At 44.7% G+C, this 19290-nt stretch overlaps 1 protein-coding gene across 3 annotated transcripts; it reads left to right on the top strand.

Annotated features, from left to right (window-relative positions):
- The first annotated feature begins 1478 nt into the window (after positions 1 to 1478).
- Positions 1479 to 18884, top strand: PPIH (peptidylprolyl isomerase H). 3 transcript variants are annotated; one of them, XM_007110047.3, is made up of 10 exons: positions 1479 to 1589; positions 1926 to 1990; positions 2302 to 2325; positions 2598 to 2642; positions 2849 to 2891; positions 7178 to 7270; positions 10533 to 10620; positions 11144 to 11184; positions 11985 to 12074; positions 18186 to 18677. In XM_007110047.3, the coding sequence occupies exons 1-9, from the start codon at positions 1524 to 1526 to the stop codon at positions 12051 to 12053; spliced, it is 534 nt and encodes a 177-aa protein (XP_007110109.1). In that variant the 5' UTR covers positions 1479 to 1523; the 3' UTR covers positions 12054 to 12074; positions 18186 to 18677. The 3 variants fall into 3 exon arrangements, with proteins under 3 accessions (XP_007110109.1, XP_007110111.1, XP_007110108.1); XM_007110046.2 differs by lacking the exon at positions 18186 to 18677 and adding an exon at positions 18685 to 18884 and having other exon boundaries at positions 1481 to 1589; XM_007110049.3 differs by lacking the exons at positions 2302 to 2325; positions 18186 to 18677 and adding an exon at positions 18685 to 18884.
- Positions 18885 to 19290: the final 406 nt, after the last annotated feature.

Here is a 19290-nt window from a genome sequence, read left to right as displayed (position 1 = left end):
CTACTTTAGATTGCGTGCAATGTTCCTGAGTGATATCTGAGCTGAGACCTGAGCTACAAGACCACTCCCCATCCCCATTAAGATCTAGAAGAATATTAAAGACAGTTAACAGCTAGTACCAAGGCCCTAAAGAGAGTATGGGAACTCCATGACCTCGAGGAACAGAAGGCCAGAGTCCCAAAAAGGTGGCGGCCAGATAATGTAAGGTAGGCCTTTTATGTAAGAAACTGGATTTTATGCTAAATACGGGGAACCAGGAGTGATTTATAAGCCGATTGATTTTAAAAGCTCTAGCTGGTCTGCAGTAAATGATTTGGAGTGACGAAAGCGGAAGCCTGTGTCAGAACTGGAATTAAAATCCTAGCGTCCTGCTTTTAGAAGGTACGAGACGGCTCTTGTTGTGTACCAAAGGGATGAGAACCGCTGCTGGGGTCTTAAAGCACAAACTTAATGCTGTATCCATGGGCGAACAGGCACTATGCAGGAAGTTAAGCACTATGTAGGCACTAAGCTGAAAATTGAAGGGGTGGACTTGAATCCTTGACCTTTCTGGGCCAACTTGTTCATCCTGGGTACACGTTTTTAATCCATGGATGGCTTGCTTGGGGTGCAAATTTTGGAGATCTTTTATATAAAGGTGTCAAGAGAGGTACTGGCTACAACGCAGAGAGCAAGAAGTTTTAAGTAAAGGCAAATGTGTTACCCTGAAGATTTCAAGGGCATTTATGACAGCAGTCATGCATCTTAACAGTTGACAGGCAGCTGGATGGATGCTCATGGGATAGGAGAGGAAACAACTTTCAATTTTTTTTAAGCCTATTTTATTTACTGGCCATGCTGCACAGCATGTAAGATCTTAGTTCCCCCACCAGGGATTGAACCCGTGCCCCCTGCAGTGGAAGCCCAGAGCCCTAACCACTGGACCACCAGGGAATTCTCCAACTTCGAATTTTAATAAATATTCATGAACCAAAAAAACAAAAATCCTAGCGTCCTGACTTCAAGGAAGTGCTGAGTATTTACTGAACAAGCCTGATATGCCAGGCTGTTCTAAGCGCTGAGGATGAACACAGTTCTTGCTTCCGTGGGGCTCCACACTAGTGGACAGGGGTAGAAAACCGCACGTATGACGGTTCACATAGGTCTTAATTTCAAAGGCTAATATGGACCCTGAAGACTGCCTAGTCCAAGCCCCCTGGCCTGAGCGAGAATAATTTGTACTGCACTTAGTGTAGCCAAGTGAGCGGGATGTCCGTTGACCTTGAGCAAAAAATGCCGAGTTTTTCCTCCCAGCTCAGGAGTCAGGTGAACTAACAGCTGGCTGACGTCCGCGTGGTCAGTAAGGAAGGAGGCGCTGACCACCCACGCAGCACCCAGTTTGGCGCTGGAGGCGGAGAACTTCCGGGGGCGGGGCCTGGTCTCGGTCGGCTTTTCCTGCGCCTGCGCCGGAGACGAAACCCTCAGAGCAGGGACTAGGTTCGCCGGAACCCCGCGCTGCCGACTTCTGCTTCCGGGTCGGAGCCATGGCGGTGGCAAATTCAAGCCCTGTCAATCCCGTGGTGTTTTTTGATGTCAGCATTGGCGGCCAGGTGAGGTCCTGGCAGCCACCCAGCCCACCGCCGAAGGGAAAGTGCACGGGGTCTTACAGGCAGATTTCATCCCCTCCCCCGGGGTAACGGATTCGGAAAGCCAGAAAGTGAAATTGGACCAGAACCTACAGACCTGCGGGGCGGGATTGGGGAGGAAGAGGAGGAGTCTTGCCAGTCGTGGCGCCCCGCTTACGGAGGGACTGGTTGGAAGGCTAGCGTAGGCTTTGGAGGCGGAAGTGGGAGAGACCAAGAGGCATGTGGGAGGGAGGGTTCCCTGCTCAGTAAGGCCTTCATGGGCTTGGACTGGGCTTTCTGACCGTCTCCCGCCGGTTGCAGGAAGTTGGCCGCATGAAGATCGAGCTCTTTGCAGACGTTGTGCCTAAGACAGCCGAGAATTTTAGGTGAGGAGATGTTCCAGCTTTGCTGGATTAACTAAACCGGAAGCTGGGCCACAGTCTGTGGAATCGTCTGCCTGCCTCTGTCCGTCCACTCACTGCCGTTGAGAACCGATTCCTCTGGGTATCGCTCTGAATAGTCTTGACTGTTACCGTGTCAATTTATGTTGTTAATCTGTATGCCTGAGTGTCTGGACATCTGACTAGACGGTAGGTGGGCTTGCTAGCGCCGATGTCTGTGCCCTCTCCTCCGAGGTTAGGAGCGCTCACAACTGTGATGCCATGGTGACTGAATCATTCACTCCTTTCCCTTTCAGGCAGTTCTGCACTGGAGAATTCAGGTCAGTCTCAGACGTGGTTGAGTTCTTTGCTTTCTTCTGAGGGGTGTCCTGGGGCTGCAATGAGGGTATTGGGGAACCACCGGCAGGCCTTGAATGATTGCTGGTGGCAGTAATAGAAGGTAATCCCCCACGGGTCTATCTTCAGTTCATTTGTCTACTTTATCTCTCTTCTCTGACCATCTTTAGGAGAGTTTCTTTGGTTCAGGTGTGTGGTAAATTGGAAAGGCCTATGATTACCTGTCATCATTCCAAGTCTTTCTTTTTGGTTATAGAAAAGATGGGGTTCCAATAGGATACAAAGGGAGCACCTTCCACAGGTAAGGCCTTTGGCAAGCCATACTGGGGGGCTTTTAGGAAAACAAAACGGAGGATAATTCTTAGATCTTGAGAAGGGATGTTTTTGTGAACTCAGCAACTGATTTGAAGACTTATTAAAAGCCAAAGTGATAAACATTATATTTTGAAATCAGTATTATTCTAAACCACAGAATCTTCTCTCAGGATGCTTTGTTCTCTGTTTCAGGGTCATAAAAGATTTCATGATCCAGGGTGGAGATTTTGTTAATGTAAGTATTGTTCCTTGCCTATTAAGGACTTATAGGTTTGGTTTTTTGTTGTTATTGCAGCTGCTGCTGTTTTTACTTCAGGGACCCAGTCTTAAGGCTTGAGAACAATGGCCAAGTTTGATGGAGGAGAGGGTGGGGATGGGAATGTCCTTCGATGGCTACTACTCACTGCATCACTAGATGACAGATATCAGCACTTTGAGTCACTGATGTCCAAATCTCAGCCTTTTAGGGCCAGAAAGTGAACTTTCCCAGCATACTAGTAGATGATCCATGACAGACCCAAATTAATTGGTCACATAGAATTTAGCTAGAAATCGGATGCAATTTGTTTTTTCTAAATGGTTGTTAAGTCCCTTTCCAGTGAGCTAAATGCTTATGCCCCATTTTCCTGTCCACTTCTGGAAACCTGAGTTTTTTTTTAATCTGAAGTTCATTAGTGGGAAAGGAATCAGAGCAAGAGAGTTCTGGAAGGATGTTTTCCCTATTCACTGGGAGAGCCCAATGAACTAATCCTTCACTGCTAAGCATGACTTTATTGTGACGAGACTGTATGTATCCCCATATCAAGCCTCCTCCGCTTCCTCCAACTTTGGAAGGTGCTGAATAAACCACATTTATGCTTTCTTAAGCCCACTTTTCTCCTTAGCCACCCACTTCTGTGCATGATCTTTCTTATTAATATCATTTGGTTAGTCATGATTCTGTTTTCTTGGATCTGGGAGACATTCTTTCTCCTTTATATGTAAATTTAGTTTGACTCTCAGGAGTTTTTTAAGATCTCGCTCTTTCCTATCTAGGTAAGTTTACAAAGTGGCAAATTTGGGGCTGAATCAAAAACAGATATGTTTTGTTTTTTCTCTTTGATTTCGCAGAACTGGGAGATTTTAACCGAAAATTTTTCTCTTTAACATATGGAAAGTAGGGGTACATGAGGCCTGAGTTTCTCATGCAGCGACAGTTGGTTGGAGTCAAGTAACTGCTCCCTTTAGACACGATGTTTCCTTATTATCAAACCATTTCCTTCCCTTATTTATGTCATCTGCCCCTGTAGGCATTTAAGTTTGCAACACCTGGTCACCACTGATCATAGTAGGGCTTGGGGTGACCATATACTTTTTTATTGGCTGGTAAGAGGGCTGAGAAGCTATTCTCTGCCTTCTTTCCTTTCTTCCCATAGGCTCCTATACTGCCATATTGTCTTAGCAGGGACAGGACCAACTTCTTACGGGTCATTGCCAGAATCTTTGCCAGGCACATTTGATCACTAGCTGATAGCCCCAGGGTTAGATAGCAGTTGGTCAGCCAGAAGGCTGAGTGTCAGAGAGAAGCAGTTACTCAGAGCTACCCTTAGGGCAGAAAAAATGGAATGAGCAAGAGGCAGAAGCAGGATTTGAGACCTTCTAAAGTTGGACCAAGAATATTTGTTTGTTTTAATAATATTTGTTTTTGGGTTTTTTCTGATTGCAAAAGACAAGTACAAAAATGAAAATAAATCATCTCTCGAGGAATCTCGCCTCCCAAGGAATATACTCTTGGCATTTTAGTTTAAAGCTGCCTGTCTTATCATTGCATATATATGTGTGTCAAATATTATTTTTAACAGACTTAAGATCATATGTGTGTTTTAACTTTTTTGTGCTTGATAATTGTCTGCATTTTTCCTTGTCATTGTCTTCTTCCAAAACAATCTTTCTAATAGTTACCTAATATTCCATTATGAATAGACAATGAATCTGTTTGATCAACCCACTGTTATTGAAGATTTAAGTTGCTTTCTCTTGTTTGCCCTACAAATTAATTTTGTCATTTTCCCTACTGTGGCTTTTGGAGTACAATAGATAGTATGATTATATAGAGAATGATGTGGTAACTGTTCTGTTCTCTAGGTTTATTGGGAAATTGGAAATGAACATGTTTTCCTTCTGTATGTATGTATGTATATATTTATGTGGAGTTAAAGGTATAATAGCTTACATTTACATAGTGCTGTATGGATTGCAAAACTTTTCTCATAGACACTAATTGGGTCTTTATGGCAATGGTATAAGGAGTAGGTGATTTTATCCTCACTTGATAGTTGAGGAAACTGGGGCTCAGGGATAGGAAGTGACTTCCCCAGCCCAATAATGATAGATCTGAAACTCAAATCCAGTCTTTCCACTATACAGAGCTTAGTTTTATTGATAATTTTTTAAAAATAAATTTATTATTTATTTATTTATTGGGTGCGTTGGGTCTTCGTTGCTGCACGCGGACTTTCTCTAGTTGCAGCGAGCAGGGGCTACTCTTCGTTGTGGTGCGTGGGCTTCTCACTGCGGTGGCTTCTCTTGTTGCAGAGCACAGGCTCTAGGCGCACGGGCTTCAGTAGTTGTGGCCCACGGGTTCTAGAGCACAGGCTCAGTAGTTGTGGTGCACGGGCCTAGTCGCTTCACGGCATGTGGGATCTTCCCGGACCAGGGCTCGAACCCATGTCCCCTGCACTGACAAGTGGATTCTTAACCACTGCATTACCAGGAAAGTCCCAATAATTTTTAGTCAAATATTGACTTGAATTTGAGAGTTTTCTTTTCTTCCTTGGCTTATGTTAATTCCCTTTAGTAGTCTTTGCTCCAGTAAGGGCCCCTTGATTCTACACTAGGTCAGTGTTTCCACATTCCATCATTTACCCAATAGTCTTTTTTTTTTACTGCGTTGGGTCTTCATTGCTGTGTGTGGGCTTTCTCTAGCTGTGGCTAGCGGGGGCTACTCTCCTCTAGTTGCAGTGAGCGGGAGCTACTCTTCATTGTGGTGTCTGGCCTTCTCATTGCAGTGACGTCTCTTGTTGCGGAGTATGGGCTCTAGGTGCACAGGCTTCAGTAGTTGTGATGCGTGGGCTCAGTAGCTGTGGCTCGCGGGCTCTAGAGCACAGGCTCAATTGTGGCGCACAGGCTTAGTTGCTCCGCGGCATGTGGGATCTTCCCGGACGAGGGCTTGAACCTGTGTCCCCTGCATTGGTAGGTGGATTCTTAACCACTGCGCCATGAGGGAAGTCCTAATATTCTCTTTCTTTACTAACTGGCTGGGAGAGATTGGTCTTTTGGCACTCTCTCGATATTACCTTTAAACCCCAGGGATTCTATTTAAAGTACTGCAAATATGGCCTTGGTCAAGTTGCTTTATTACCCTGACTTAAGTTTGCTCACCTGAAAAATGGGGAAGATGATAATGCTTATTCCACAGAGTTAGTGGAAGAGCAAAGAGATAACACAAATAGAGCTAGTTTAAGCATAAATTGGGGATTTATGACAAGGTGTTTCCTGGAACCCAAAGGAAGAAATAGATCTAGGAACTAGAGAGCCACAGAACCAATGAGTCCCTTCTCTCTGTTTCTCTAGCACTCTCTACACATGTGTTGCATTCTCTTTCTCTTCTCCAGTCCACCTTGAAGAAGATAGTTATCTCCAGCTTCCAGGTTTACATGATACAAGTTCAACCTCAAGAGAGCAGCTATTCTACTTCATGTTTCCCAGAGAAGGAACTCTAGTTGGCCCTGCATGAGTTAGGCATCCTCCCCTGGACCTCCCCTGACTTCAACTTTGACCAGGAGTGTGGTATCCTGTTGTATAGATTACACTTCCAAGAGCCCACCCACCTGCATAGTTGGGGGAGTGGAGCCATAGGCAGTTAAATATATTCTCTTATATGTCTGCAGGCATGAGAATCTTTGGGAAGGGCATCGAGGCATCGATTATAAATGTGATCACTGTACTGCTGTCCTCTGCTTTGCTTGTGTCTTAGCCTATCTTTCTAGAGGCCCAGCTATGACCTGTTGTTTTTTTTCCAGCCCATGAGATGGCCTGGCCAGGTTGTGGGCTACACGTTCTTTGGATGGGGCTTGCTTTGATTGCAAGATAGGGTCAAACAGGTGTGGCTCCCAAAGTGACCTGCAAGAGTAAGAGGACTGGGCTTCCCTGGTGGCGCAGTGGTTGAGAGTCCGCCTGCTGATGCAGGGGACACGGGTTCGTGCCCCGGTCCGGGAAGATCCCACATGCCGCGGAGCGGCTAGGCCCGTGAGCCATGGCTGCTGAGCCTGCGCGTCCGGAGCCTGTGCTCCGCAATGGGAGAGGCCACAACAGTGAGAGGCCCGCGTACCGCAAAAAAAAAAAAAATAATAATAATAATAATTTTTAAAAAAAGAGTAAGAGGACTTTAAAGCAGTGAGGCTTGGGGTACAGCAACTGCTTCCCCTGGGCTCTAGGGGCCAATGCTCACAAGTTGTTAACACTTCCCTTCTCTCTGCTCAGGGAGATGGTACTGGAGTCGCCAGTATCTACCGGGGGCCATTTGCAGATGAAAATTTTAAGCTTAGACACTCAGCTCCAGGCTTGCTTTCCATGGTAAGTTGGGACCAGTCAAAGTTTTGGGCTAGTTTTATAGCCAGCTGACTTCTGGGTCACTCTTGAGGCCCAGTGCTGTCTCTTGGGATGGAAGCAAATGCTTTCCTTCCCTTGCTTGACCCAGGATTCACCTCTGTACTGCCCACCTCTTTCCTCAGTCTGGTTTGATTTTGTTGGGCTGGATCCACTAGCAGGCTGGGGAACCAAAATTGAACTCTGATGTGTGTTTTCTTACTTTGTTTGAGCCAGGACGTGTGGTTGGGCACTCAGCCTTGCTGCTTAGAATGTAGCCAGCTGTGCTTTCAAGACCCAGTGTTCACGCCCCTATCACACCGCTCACCAGGACTCTCACAGCCCCCATTCGTTTACACTGCCTTCTGGCTGGTCTCCCCTTTCAGCTCGCTCACCACCACTCCTTCCCCATCCCCGTACCCTTCCTTCCCACTTATACCCACTCACCCATCTCATTTCCCTTCACCCTGCTCTGCCCACCTCCTTCAGCCCCTCACCTGCACATCCCCACTCGCTCCCCCTTCACTTGCCCTTACTCACCCCTCACTCCTCATTTCCCCTTACCCCTCCCACCTTGCTTCTCTTTCACTCTTCAAGCCTCGCCCTCCCTCCTGTCATCCCCGTTTCCTTCTGTCAGTGCCCCAAGTCTCACTCCCCCAGACCCAGTATTTACGTGCACACACTCTCCGTCATGCTTGCCCACTCTTCCACTCATCTGCTCAGCCATTCATCAAATAAAGATTGTTGACATACACTGTTTCAGGCCTCATGGTAAGGCATAAGGATACAGGCCTGATCCCTGGCCTCGCGACATTTAACATCTAGTGGGGGAATCACACATGCACAATGACGTGACCAGTGTAGTATAATTCATGCCATCAGTGTAATAAGGGGAGGGTACCTCAGTGTATGTAAAAGTACTGTGAGGGCCCCAAGGAATGAGAGTAATTGCTGCAAGGATCCAAAGAAGTTCTCTACCAGATGGCATTTCAAGTCAAGCAAACTGCCTAGACAAAAGATGTGTGACCATGAAATAGCAGGGTGGCATGGGCAAGGGACAGAAAGTGAGGAAAGTGATGTGAATGGCGAGGGAATGACTAGTAGAGACCACCGGAGAGGCAGGTGGGTGTAGGGCTTTAAATGCCAGAATAAGGATGAGGTATGTGGACTTATTTTATAGGATATGGAGAGCAATGCACTTTTTTGAGCAGGGCTGATCAATTTGGTGTTTTAAGACAAAGACCCTGGCTGCAGTGTGAATGGAAGACAGGAGTGGAGAGGGTAGGGCAGAGAAGCCAGTTAGGAGGCTGCCATAATAATTGGGTGAGCCTAGCATAGCAAAGAGTGTACAAGTCTCTTTTAGGAAAGTGAGGCTGGGCAAACATGGGTAAAGAGTGCAGAAGTGGCTTAAGTGGGCTTGGATCATCGCCATGAGGACTGCATGCCACTATGTTAGCATCTGGGGAGGAGTTAGAAAATGGAAGGAAGCCTTGGTCTCTGCTCCCTTCAGGCTGACACTAGTTAAGTTATGCTGTCACACATCTTGTAGCATAAGTGTTTTTCCTTCCATCCTCCACTAAATCATGCGTTCCTCAAGGGCAGGGACTGAGTCTCATTGACCTCCAAGCCTTAATACCTGATACAGCAAGGTGCTGAGCAGATACTGATGAATGACTGAAAGATAATCAGAATAAAAGCTAATGTTGAGCACATACTCAACAACACTTTATTTGCATTAATTCATTTTACTTCTCTTGTTATTCCTTTGAGATAGGTACAAATGAGGAGACTGAGGCACAGAGAGGTTATGTGGCTAAACTAGATCCCAGTCAGTGATGGAGCTGGGATTCAAGCTCAGTCATCTGGCTCCAGAGCTTATTCCCTAAACCAGTAAGCTATCCTGCCTGGAAGAATGGATAAGTGAGTGGCTAAGGGCAGAGAGTTCCCTGGGCAGAGAGTTCCCTGAGCTAAAAACGCATGTTGTATGACTGTTTTCCTGCCTGCTTGCTAATAAATGTTTATACATTGAGCAGCAAGATAGATAAATAGATAGATAGATAGATCGATAGAAGAAACAGAAAGAAGGGAGAGAGGAAGGAAGGAAGAATTGGGACCACTGAGGAGTCTACCCTCATTCCAGAGTGTAGGTCTATTCTGACTGGCTCGGGCTGTCCCTTGCTTTCATATGTGAGATGTTCCTGCATACATGTACGAAAACCCCAAATAGCCTCGTCTCACATGGGGAGTTTCTAAAGTATAATGTGACATCCCTAATTAGAGCTTACCCCTAGACAATGTCTTTAATGTATTTCATATATATTTTTATTCCTTCAGTGTTGAACACAGACTCAACCAATTTAATTCCATTAAGCATCCAGTTAAGGCTAGTGACCTTTCTAATGATTTCCAGTGTTGCCTCTGTAGTATTACTTTGATGAGACCTGTGCTCTTAATAGTACTAGTTCTTTCAATTTTCCATTTTCCATGAATTTTTTTCCAAAATAATGTAAGTATGCATTGAAATACTCACATAGTTACACAGACATTGTGGTAAGGCAGTGCTGCTGAAACGTGATGTGGGTTTGCTGATTGCTTTGCGTTGTAATTATAGCCTGTTCTTTTATAACGTATTGTGAAATATAATGATATAAAGACAATTTCAAGGGAGGAAAAGGGAAGGGATATGGCTGAAGAATTTGAGATTCTTGATTTTAAAAACTTTTACTGATAAAATTCAATAATAAAGGATTTTGGGTGTAGCTGTAAAAAGCAAATGTCATTGATTAAATGCAGTCTTTTTTTCTAGCATAGCACTAGCATAGCAGCTTCTTGCCCCTTAAATTTTCTTATTACCATTGTTAAGGGATAGTACAGAGTCATTCAGACAAAGTAGCTTATGGCACAGGCAAGAGGCTTTTTCTCAGCTGGTACCTAATTTGTAAGTGTAATCCAGTTATTACTGGTTTTGGACTAAATACAGCAAATCTGGTTCTATAATCAGTTGTTCCCATTATAAAAATTCACACTGTAGGAGAAATGTACATTTATTCAAGGATATAGCTCCTTGAGGGCAGAAATTGTGTATTCTGTTCCTCTCTGTATCCTTGGGTCCTAGCTCATAGTAGATGCTCCGTCAGGTTTGCTGAAAGAAAGCATGGAGGACTCAGGGCTACAGGCTCTTTTGGGGAGTTTTGTCCTTTGCCTCACATGGCCAGGAAGACTCACTGCAAATATATTTGGTTTCCATCAGGCAAACAGTGGTCCCAGTACCAATGGCTGCCAGTTTTTCATCACCTGCTCTAAGTGTGATTGGCTAGATGGGAAGCACGTGGTGTTTGGTGAGTCCTATTCCTGTCCTAGTCCAAACCCAATTCACCCAGAGTGGAACTTCCTGTGGAGCTGGTCCCCTGACTCTTGTACCAAGAGTGCTCGTCAGGTGTAACTGCCCTTGGTAGTAGTAGGAAAGGTGGAAGCCATGGGAGGTGGGGAGGATTTGTGGTTAGAGAGCTAAAGGGGAGGATGAAGGGGCCATCTGATGTAGTGAGTAAGCACCTGGGCGATAGGTGTGTCTGAGGGGGGATGGTAGCACTTAAGAAATACCACACACACACAGAAAAAAGAAATACCACACAGAGGCAGCATGGTATAGTGGAGCTTTGCAATTGCTCAGACCTAGTTTTGAGCCCTAACTCTGCTACTTACCACCTGTGACCTTGGGCAACATTTCACTTCCACTGAATATTAATTTGCTGATGTTAGTCTGAGGATCAAATGAGATTATGGCTGAGAATGGGCCTTGGAGGCTGGAACGTACTGTGCAAATGAGAGTAATATAAAGTCCAGCTCATACTCTTCCCACAGGAAAAATCATTGATGGACTTCTGGTGATGAGAAAGATTGAGGTGAGTCCTGTTCTGATCCCCTCTTTCTAAGCCATGCTGGCCTAGTACTACCTCACTAGTGTCGAGGAGTAGGAGGACCATGAGTGGGCTCTGGTTAGGCCCAGGCTTCACTCCTCCAGTTACAGGGAGGAGAAGAGGGAGGAGAGATCATGTACCTCCCAAGTATTCTGGGCCCTCAGCCTCTCTGGTGCGGTGCCTACTGAGGTTTGACCTCTGGTGTCTCCTCCATCTAGTTGAGAAAATCCTCCTCAGCATTGTACTCAAGGTCCTTCATGATCGGGTCCCTGCCTCCCTCTCCACGACCCCTTCTGCCACTGCCACTTCCACATTCTAGTCCCATCAGGCTACTAGCCCTCCTCTAAACATGCATACACGTCCCTGCCTCTTGCTCCTTCCTGCCCTCAAGTCTTTGCTCATGCTGTTTCCTCTACTGAAGTGTTCTCCCTTCTTTTCCTCCTGGTGGGATCCCATCCATCCTTCTGGGCCCAGCTCAAATATTCCCTGTTCTGTGAATCCTTCCCTAGCCTGTGTAAGCAGCAGTTTAGTTGCTTCCTCACCCTGTATACAACTCTCTCTTATGACTTACTACAGTGTTACATGTCATGGGTTTGATGTTTTCTAAATGTTGTACATTTTCTCTTTGATAGGTATTATATTCTTCCCCTGTCTGCTAGGCTACAGACTGTTGTCAGATCAGCCTGTAAGCTCTCAGTCCTTAGCCTAGGGGCCTGCAGGCATCAGTAAGTGTGTGGTGGGGGAGTGTCTGAGTGGAGGAGTCACCACTGTGCTTTCTCTCCTAGAATGTTCCCACAGGCCCCAACAATAAACCCAAGCTGCCTGTGGTGATCTCACAGTGTGGAGAGATGTAGTCCAGAGGAAGACTGAATCAGGTAAGTGTGTCTTTCTTGAGCAGGAGTCAGGACCCCAGAGAAGGCAGCATGGTCTAGTGGAAAGAACTTTAGACCTGAAGACACGGGATTGAGCCCATTTCCTCTCTGCATGCCCTGGGAGAAGTCACTTCCCTTTCTTTAGCCTGTTTTCTCATCTGCCAAATGGTGATAATACATATCTCCTCGGGTCACTGTAAGCATCAAAAAGAGAAAGGGTTGGTAGGACACTTTACTTTTCTAACACTTTATAGTTTACAAAGTATCAACCTGAAAACCATCAGGCACTTTCTGACAGCACTCTTAGACTCTAATTCCATTTAGCAGTCCCGTTAGGAAGACCTGGCTCCATCCCTGGGTCACTCCTTTCTGGGACCAGCCTGGGCAGCCAGGAGACACCCCTATCATGCCTCTCATCAGAACCGACGCTGCAGTTCCAGCCCCTGACTTTGTATTTGCCAGCCTCATAGGTGAATGTGACACATTTCTCAGCCTACATAGACTCACTTCCTACCCAGACTTGTCACTCACTGCCTGCTCTGTGCTGGGCATCTTTCTGAGCATGGGGATGGGGGAAAGAATTGAAAGATGCCTCTACCCTTTAGGAGCTTATGGAGAATAAAACACATTCTCTGAGGTGATCACTAGTAATATGAGTGATGTTGTTAAGGATTAGTAAGAGTTCAAGAAAGAAATTGATCACTTCCAGCTAGGAAAAGGATGGTAGTGCTTTGCCTTTCTTTTCTTTTTTTCTTTTTTTTTAAATTTTCAAACCTGCAGAAAAGTTGGAAGAATAGTACACTGAACACCTATTTACCTTTCACCTAGATTCACCAATGTTTAACATTCTTGTTTTATCATTTTACTTTGACATTTGTTTCTTTCCCTTCTTCCCTTTCTTCCCATTTCCATTCCTCTCCTGCTCCTCTTCCTTCTTTCCTTCCTTTCCCTTGCTTCATTTCTTTTCCATCTGGAAGTTGAGGACTTCTTGACACTTTACCCCAGAATACTTCAGCAAGCGACTCCTAAAAATAAGAGCGTCCTGCATAATCACAATAGTATTGTCTAATGTACATGCTCAAACTTCCCCAGTTGTCCACAAAGTAACTTTTTTTAGCTCTAAAAAAAGAAATCCAATCCAGGTTCACAATTTCATTTGGTTGTTTATTTTTAGTTATGAAAGCAACATCATCTCCTGAAATGAGGTATGAAAATTTCCACAGAAAACAGTTAAGGCCCTCCCCTTAACAGCTCACCCCCATCCACATCCCCATTCCACTTCCCTCCTCAGAGGTAACTTGTTCATCAGTTTGATGTATGTCCATAGGGCCTTTTCTTTGCCCATCTAATTTTGGGAGGCTTTGTTTTTCCAAAATGGCATCATACTATTTGTTCATCACTTTATTTCCATTTGATCTTATGTCTGGAAGACTTTTCCTCCTCCATTCATGTAAAACTATGTTGTATTTAAACAAAACAAAACTGATATAACATGCTATAAGATGTTTGTAGCAAATATCTTATTTTACCTTTCTCTTAATGATTTGAATAATTATACATTCTGAGTCTTAGTTCTTTACATGTTTTGACCATTTTGTCTAGAATATATTTTAAGAAAAAACTGGCAGTGGGTTTCTTAACTTTGGTGATATCCTTTGTTAAACGGAAGTTCTAAATTTTGAGGAGATCAAAATTTTTAATCTTTTCCCTTGTGTTGTGTTTTATCTTCTTTAAGAAGGTCCTTACTACCTCAATCATAATGCCTTCTGTATTTTTTCTAATGTTTCTATAGTTTTATTTGTATACTTAACCAAATTATCTAGAATTGATTTTTCTGGACTCTGCCTTTTTTTTCAAATGGAGATCTAGGCAAATACCAGACCATCTTAATGACTGTGCACACCTCCATCTGTGACTTACTTTGTGTTCACAGCATCTGGCACTTACAGGCATTCAGTTAAAATTTATTACATGAGTTACTAGAGAGGGAGAATGTCAGGCATTTTAGGCAGGGAACTGGTGTGAGCAAATGCCAGGGCAGGAATGCACAAGTGTGTGCTGGAAGCTCACGTGGACTCTCTTGTTCAGCCAAATGCTCCCTTCTCAGGCCTCGTTGACACTCTGAGCTTTCTTTTCTGCCAGTACTGGGGGCCCCAGACTCAACGTGCTTTCCCCCTGCCCTCGCTGCTGGCCATTCCCTCCCCTACTCGTATTTTGGCTGAACGAAAGTTGAGCTCATAAGTCCTTTTCCTTCTAAAGACTGACCACTGATCACCACCAGAGGACAGAAGATCACAAAAACAGTAAAATTTAGAAATCCTTTTATGTTTAGGGCCTTTTCTCTATTTTTCTGAGACCCTTACAGAAAGTTACTGGAAATACATGTTAGGAGTTTGTTTTCTGAGGGCGGGCGATCATCAACCCTCCTCTCCTCACCCGCTATTAGCAAAGGTCACGTAAACACTTGCCCCCATAAGCCCTTCCTTTTAGCCTACAGCCCCAAGCAGAACAAGTTCCATGGAGGACATTTGATGCTCCAGAGGCCCTCTAGACCAGAACTTTCCAGTAGGCATTCCTTTCTGTGATGGTGGAAATGTTCTGTATCTGTGCTGTCCATTATGGTAGCTTCCAGCTACATGTGACCGTTGAGCACTGGGAAAATGTGACTGGTGTGACTGGGGGACAGAATTTTTACTTTTATTTAATTTTAATTAAATTTAAAGAGCCACATGTGGTACCTCCAATTTAGTCTTCTAACCTTAACTTGCTCAGAATTAACTCTTTCATAGCTTATATTTAGGGACAATACAGTAAAAGCAGTTATATCACTTATTGCATATTTCTTGTGCTCAAATTCTGAGCTAAGAACCTTACTTTAATTATCTCATTTAACTTTACCAAGTTAAAAACTCATAGGTTTTAAGGTGTTAGGGAATCTAGGTGGCAGTCTGACCTTCCACAGATGGAACCCGTTCCACAGATGGGTTCCCCACTTTGGGTTTCTGAGTAATGGATTTGGGAGAAAGTAAGGAAAAGTAAGGAAAGTAAGTAAAAGATTTGGCAGTATGGTATCATTTCATCATGTTTCTTCCCAGCTGTGAAGTTACAAGCATCTCTGATTTCTAAAGGAGTATTTCAGATCCCTCAGGTTGTTTGAGGGCAGAATAATGTTTGACAGCCAGTGTAGATGATGTTTTTAAGTCCTACTAGGCAGTATTTCTCAAATTTTAAAGTACATATGAATCACCAGGATATCTTGTTAAGGTGCTGGTTCTGATTCAGTGGGTCTGGATGCAACTTAAGATTTTGCATTTCTAACCAGCTCTCAGGTGATGCTGATGCTGACTTGGAGTGGCAAGGCTACAGGGGAATAACAGTCTGTCTTTTAATTGAGAACCCACCATGTTCCAATCAGAAAAGACCCAGGAGGAGATAATCTCTTGGTGGCATTGGTCCAGCAGGAATCTATTGCATTCAAATCAAGAGATCACCTAATCATGCATTTAAGGCCTGTGCCTAGTCACTGGAAAGAGAAGATAGGAAGGAGACAGAAGATAGGTGAAGTCACTTAATCGACTGTACCTCCCTATGAAGAACTTCCTTCCTATGAAGAACTTCCTTCCACAACTTCTTTTGTGCTTTACCTTACGTCCTGACTTTGGTTTTAGTGAAAATGAAGTTTTCTGTACAACTCTAGGTGTAGTAACCTCGGTTTTATCTCAGTGGGTCCTGTGAAAGCTTTTTACGTTGAATTTGATTAGGTATACATAAACGAACTTTGGGCCTCAGGATTCTCCTACCCAGTCTGAACTGGGTTCTTGGCTACTTACAGCTGCATGGGGGGTGGGTGGGGTGGGGGGCGTGGAACCTCTGTTTTGAAAACCTGAGAGTCTCTTGGAAAAGAGAGTGGCTGTGAGCTCTGACAGCCCTGCTAATCTCCCTGTGATCCCCAAGCCTGGTACTATCAAGCAGCAGAGATCTTTCTTTAGTTCATTGTTTCCTAAAATTTCCCTGAAGATGAGAATCACGTAGGGGCACTTGTTAAACCTACTAATTCCCAGATCCCCCCCTGAAGAGTCTGAGTGAATTTGAGGTAGGATCCAGGATGCTATGTTGCTTCAGATGCTTCTTATCAGAGAAATACGGGTAACACTGCTTTAGGTGGCGCTGATTGAATGTTTTTTAACATTTGTCTCTTAGGAAAAAATATAATTATACAGCACCTAATTTTACAGGTATTATAGCTTACAATGAGGTGTATTCGAGTTCAAATAGTCAATAGGTTAAAAATTAATTGTACCTGTGGATGGTGGATATAGTAAGAGCTGTGACACTGCTGTTGGAATGACTGAGGTTTAGGAAATACTGTCCCCCAATCTGGGATTTCCCGTAGATGTGATACATTCCTGTAGAGGAAGATTCTGAAAGACACATTGGTGGCATGTGGGCTGGTCTTTCATTAATTAAGATAGGTCCCACACTGCAGATGAGGCAACAAACTTGGAAGGCCCAGTTCCTGCCTTAAAGGAACTCACAATCTCTTGGGGAAACTGACAATTACAGTACAGTAAAGCAGTGAACTGCAGGTTTTAAGACAAAGGAAGGAAAGTGAATGCCTGTGTCTGCCTGGAGTGTTTGGGAAGACCGCAGAAGAGATGTTTCAGCTGAGCACATGAAAGAATGGAGTTTGTCAGGGTAGCTAAAACTGGGGAGGGCATTCCAGGCAGAGGGAATAGCGTGAGCAAAGGCATCAAGCAGGAAACAGCGGGAAGTGTAAGGGAAACTGCAAATCATTCAGTATAGCCAAAGCAAGAAGATATGAAAAGCAAACTGTAAGAGGCGAGGCTAGAGGAGGCCAGGGTCAGCTGTGAGATCCAGTGCAGGCTGAGGTATTCATATGTTAACCTGAGGGTGGGGGTGAGCTTCAGGCAGTGTGTACATCTTTCCCCCCTAGGGTGAGAGTCCATCATGCTCCTGAGATTCCAAAGGGTAGCCTGACCCTCCAAAAAGAACCAGGCCAGTAGGAGCCACTGAAGGATTTTGAGCAGGAGAACACTGTAATTGACTTTACTTATTCAGAAGATGATTCTAGCAGCAGTGTGGAGGATAGGCTAGAGGCCAGTGAGGTGTCCACTGCAGCAGTCCGGGCCAGAGCAGAGAGGTTCCACATGAAAATATGCGTCTAGGGAGCACCAGAGATGTGGCAGCAAATATTTGCATGCCTGCTGGGTGTGTAACACCGTTCCCTGCCCTGAAAGTCAGAAGCCCTGCCAGCTAAAAAGGGCGGGGAGGGGAGAATGGCTCCATTCCAGTCCCTCCAGTACAAAGGCGAAGCTCCCTGCCCTGTAACCAGGCCTTACACACAGAGAGATACATCACGTCCATGGAATACTATATAGCCTTAAAAAGAAAGAGGTAGATCTGTATGTGTTGGCAGATTTCAAAGGTAAATTAAGGGACAAAGTCAAGATGTAGTATATTATATAAACATGATGCTATTTATTTTGAATTACTCTTTCAGAAATTACTGTAGTGATAGATAGCTGACTGGTAGTAATGGTTACCTCTGCAGAGTAGAGATAGCAAAGAGACTTTTCTTTTCAGTTTATATTGTCCTGTATATGCTTGAATTTTCTACACTGGGCACGTATTTTATAATAGAAATACATACTGTATATATGTAGTTTTAACTAATCCTAGTTCCTCCCAGCCCTTCCCAGGAACATGTAGCTAATATCAGTTTGTGAATCATTCCCTGGTCCCCTCCTGGGTGCGCCCACAGTACTTGGTTCATCTCTCTATTACAGCATTTAACACAGTGTATCATGAATATGTTGGTCTGGTTTTCTCTAGACTGAGAACTCCTTGAGGCAGGGACCATGCTGACTAACACAGTGCCTGGTCAGTGATAGAGCTTAGGTCCTGGAGCACCATGCAAGTTGTAAAGTGCATTTATACATTTTTGTACATTCTGCTTGAGGGCCCAGGGTTAAACTTCTGTCTCAGCCTGCGGTATGATGCCAGGACCCACTGTGCTCTGGAGGAAGAGGGGTGTGGCCATGTTTGGGGGGAGGGGAACAGTAGTAACTGAGTGTACTCACCCTGTTCTTTTAGGACAGCTAACTCCAAGGCCATAAACAGAGGGTGTGGAGTTTCCTTTCTTTGTAACCCTGGGACCAAGACCTTCAAGGAAAAGGATTGCTCTTTGTTCTAGAGCTCCACAGAGAGCCATCACGGTCTGGCAGAAAGCACACAGACTTCGGAGCCAAGTAGACCAGGAAGCCCCATCACTGTCAGGCCATTAAACCCCTTGGAACCCTAATTTTTCCCTTTGCTTAATTATAAATAATATATACTACACAGAGTTGTGAAGGGTAAATAATAAAGGAGACAGTGTATTGGCCGTAAATACTAGTTCCTTTCTTGGTTCTGTGTAACACACCTCTCAACTCTGCTCTGGGGCACCAAAGGTCTGGCCCGTGGCAGGAATCAAAGTGGTCTGTTCTTTGGGGAAAGGAGGGTTCGGGGTGTGGAGGAGAGCTGCGAGTGTTTTCTCTCATGGACTGTCCCCTCCCCGTTCCTCTGAGCTGCTTCTCTCTTCCATCTCTCACAGACCCTCCACATCTGCCATGGCAGGCCTTCCCTTGCTCGGGGTGATGCTCTTGAGTAAGATAAGCTGGATTGGCCCCTGTGGTCGCTTCCCTGCCTGCTGCTGCCCTATTTGATCAAAAGACCTTGGAAGTATCACAGACTCAGAAGCAAGATTTTGTGTTTAAGTTTTCAACTGTAAATAAAGTTGTTCTTTTTTTGGTTTTTTGTTTTTTTTTTTTTTTTAACCATGTGTTGTGTTCTTTTTAAATGGTTGTAATGATAGCCCTGTTTCCTCACTCCTTAGCTCCAGCTAGGAGTACTGACTCTCCCCAGAAGCCAGCAGGGGCCACAGCCAGGCCCTTGATATGTAGAGCTGATGCTTCAGATTTACAAGCAGTTGTAGCAGTCCCCTCTTAGGTTCAAGCTGATCGGGCAAAGAAGGCAAAGCCCCAGGGCCTTATGTTCCCAGTAGGTTCATTTTGGTTAGTTCTAGAGCCTGTGGGTGAAGGGTCACTAGCTTGGGATATTTTTGGATGGGAGACCATTTGGTAGAATGTGTCTTGATCGTGATGAAGTGGAAATCATTTATTAATAGTTTAAAATCTTGGTTTGAATCCGAAGTCATTTT

Source organism: Physeter macrocephalus, chromosome 3, assembly GCF_002837175.3.
Source record: "Physeter macrocephalus isolate SW-GA chromosome 3, ASM283717v5, whole genome shotgun sequence".
NCBI lineage: Eukaryota > Metazoa > Chordata > Mammalia > Artiodactyla > Physeteridae > Physeter > Physeter macrocephalus.
Note: the sequence above shows the minus strand (reverse complement) of the source record. Positions and strands in the feature narration are given on the sequence as shown.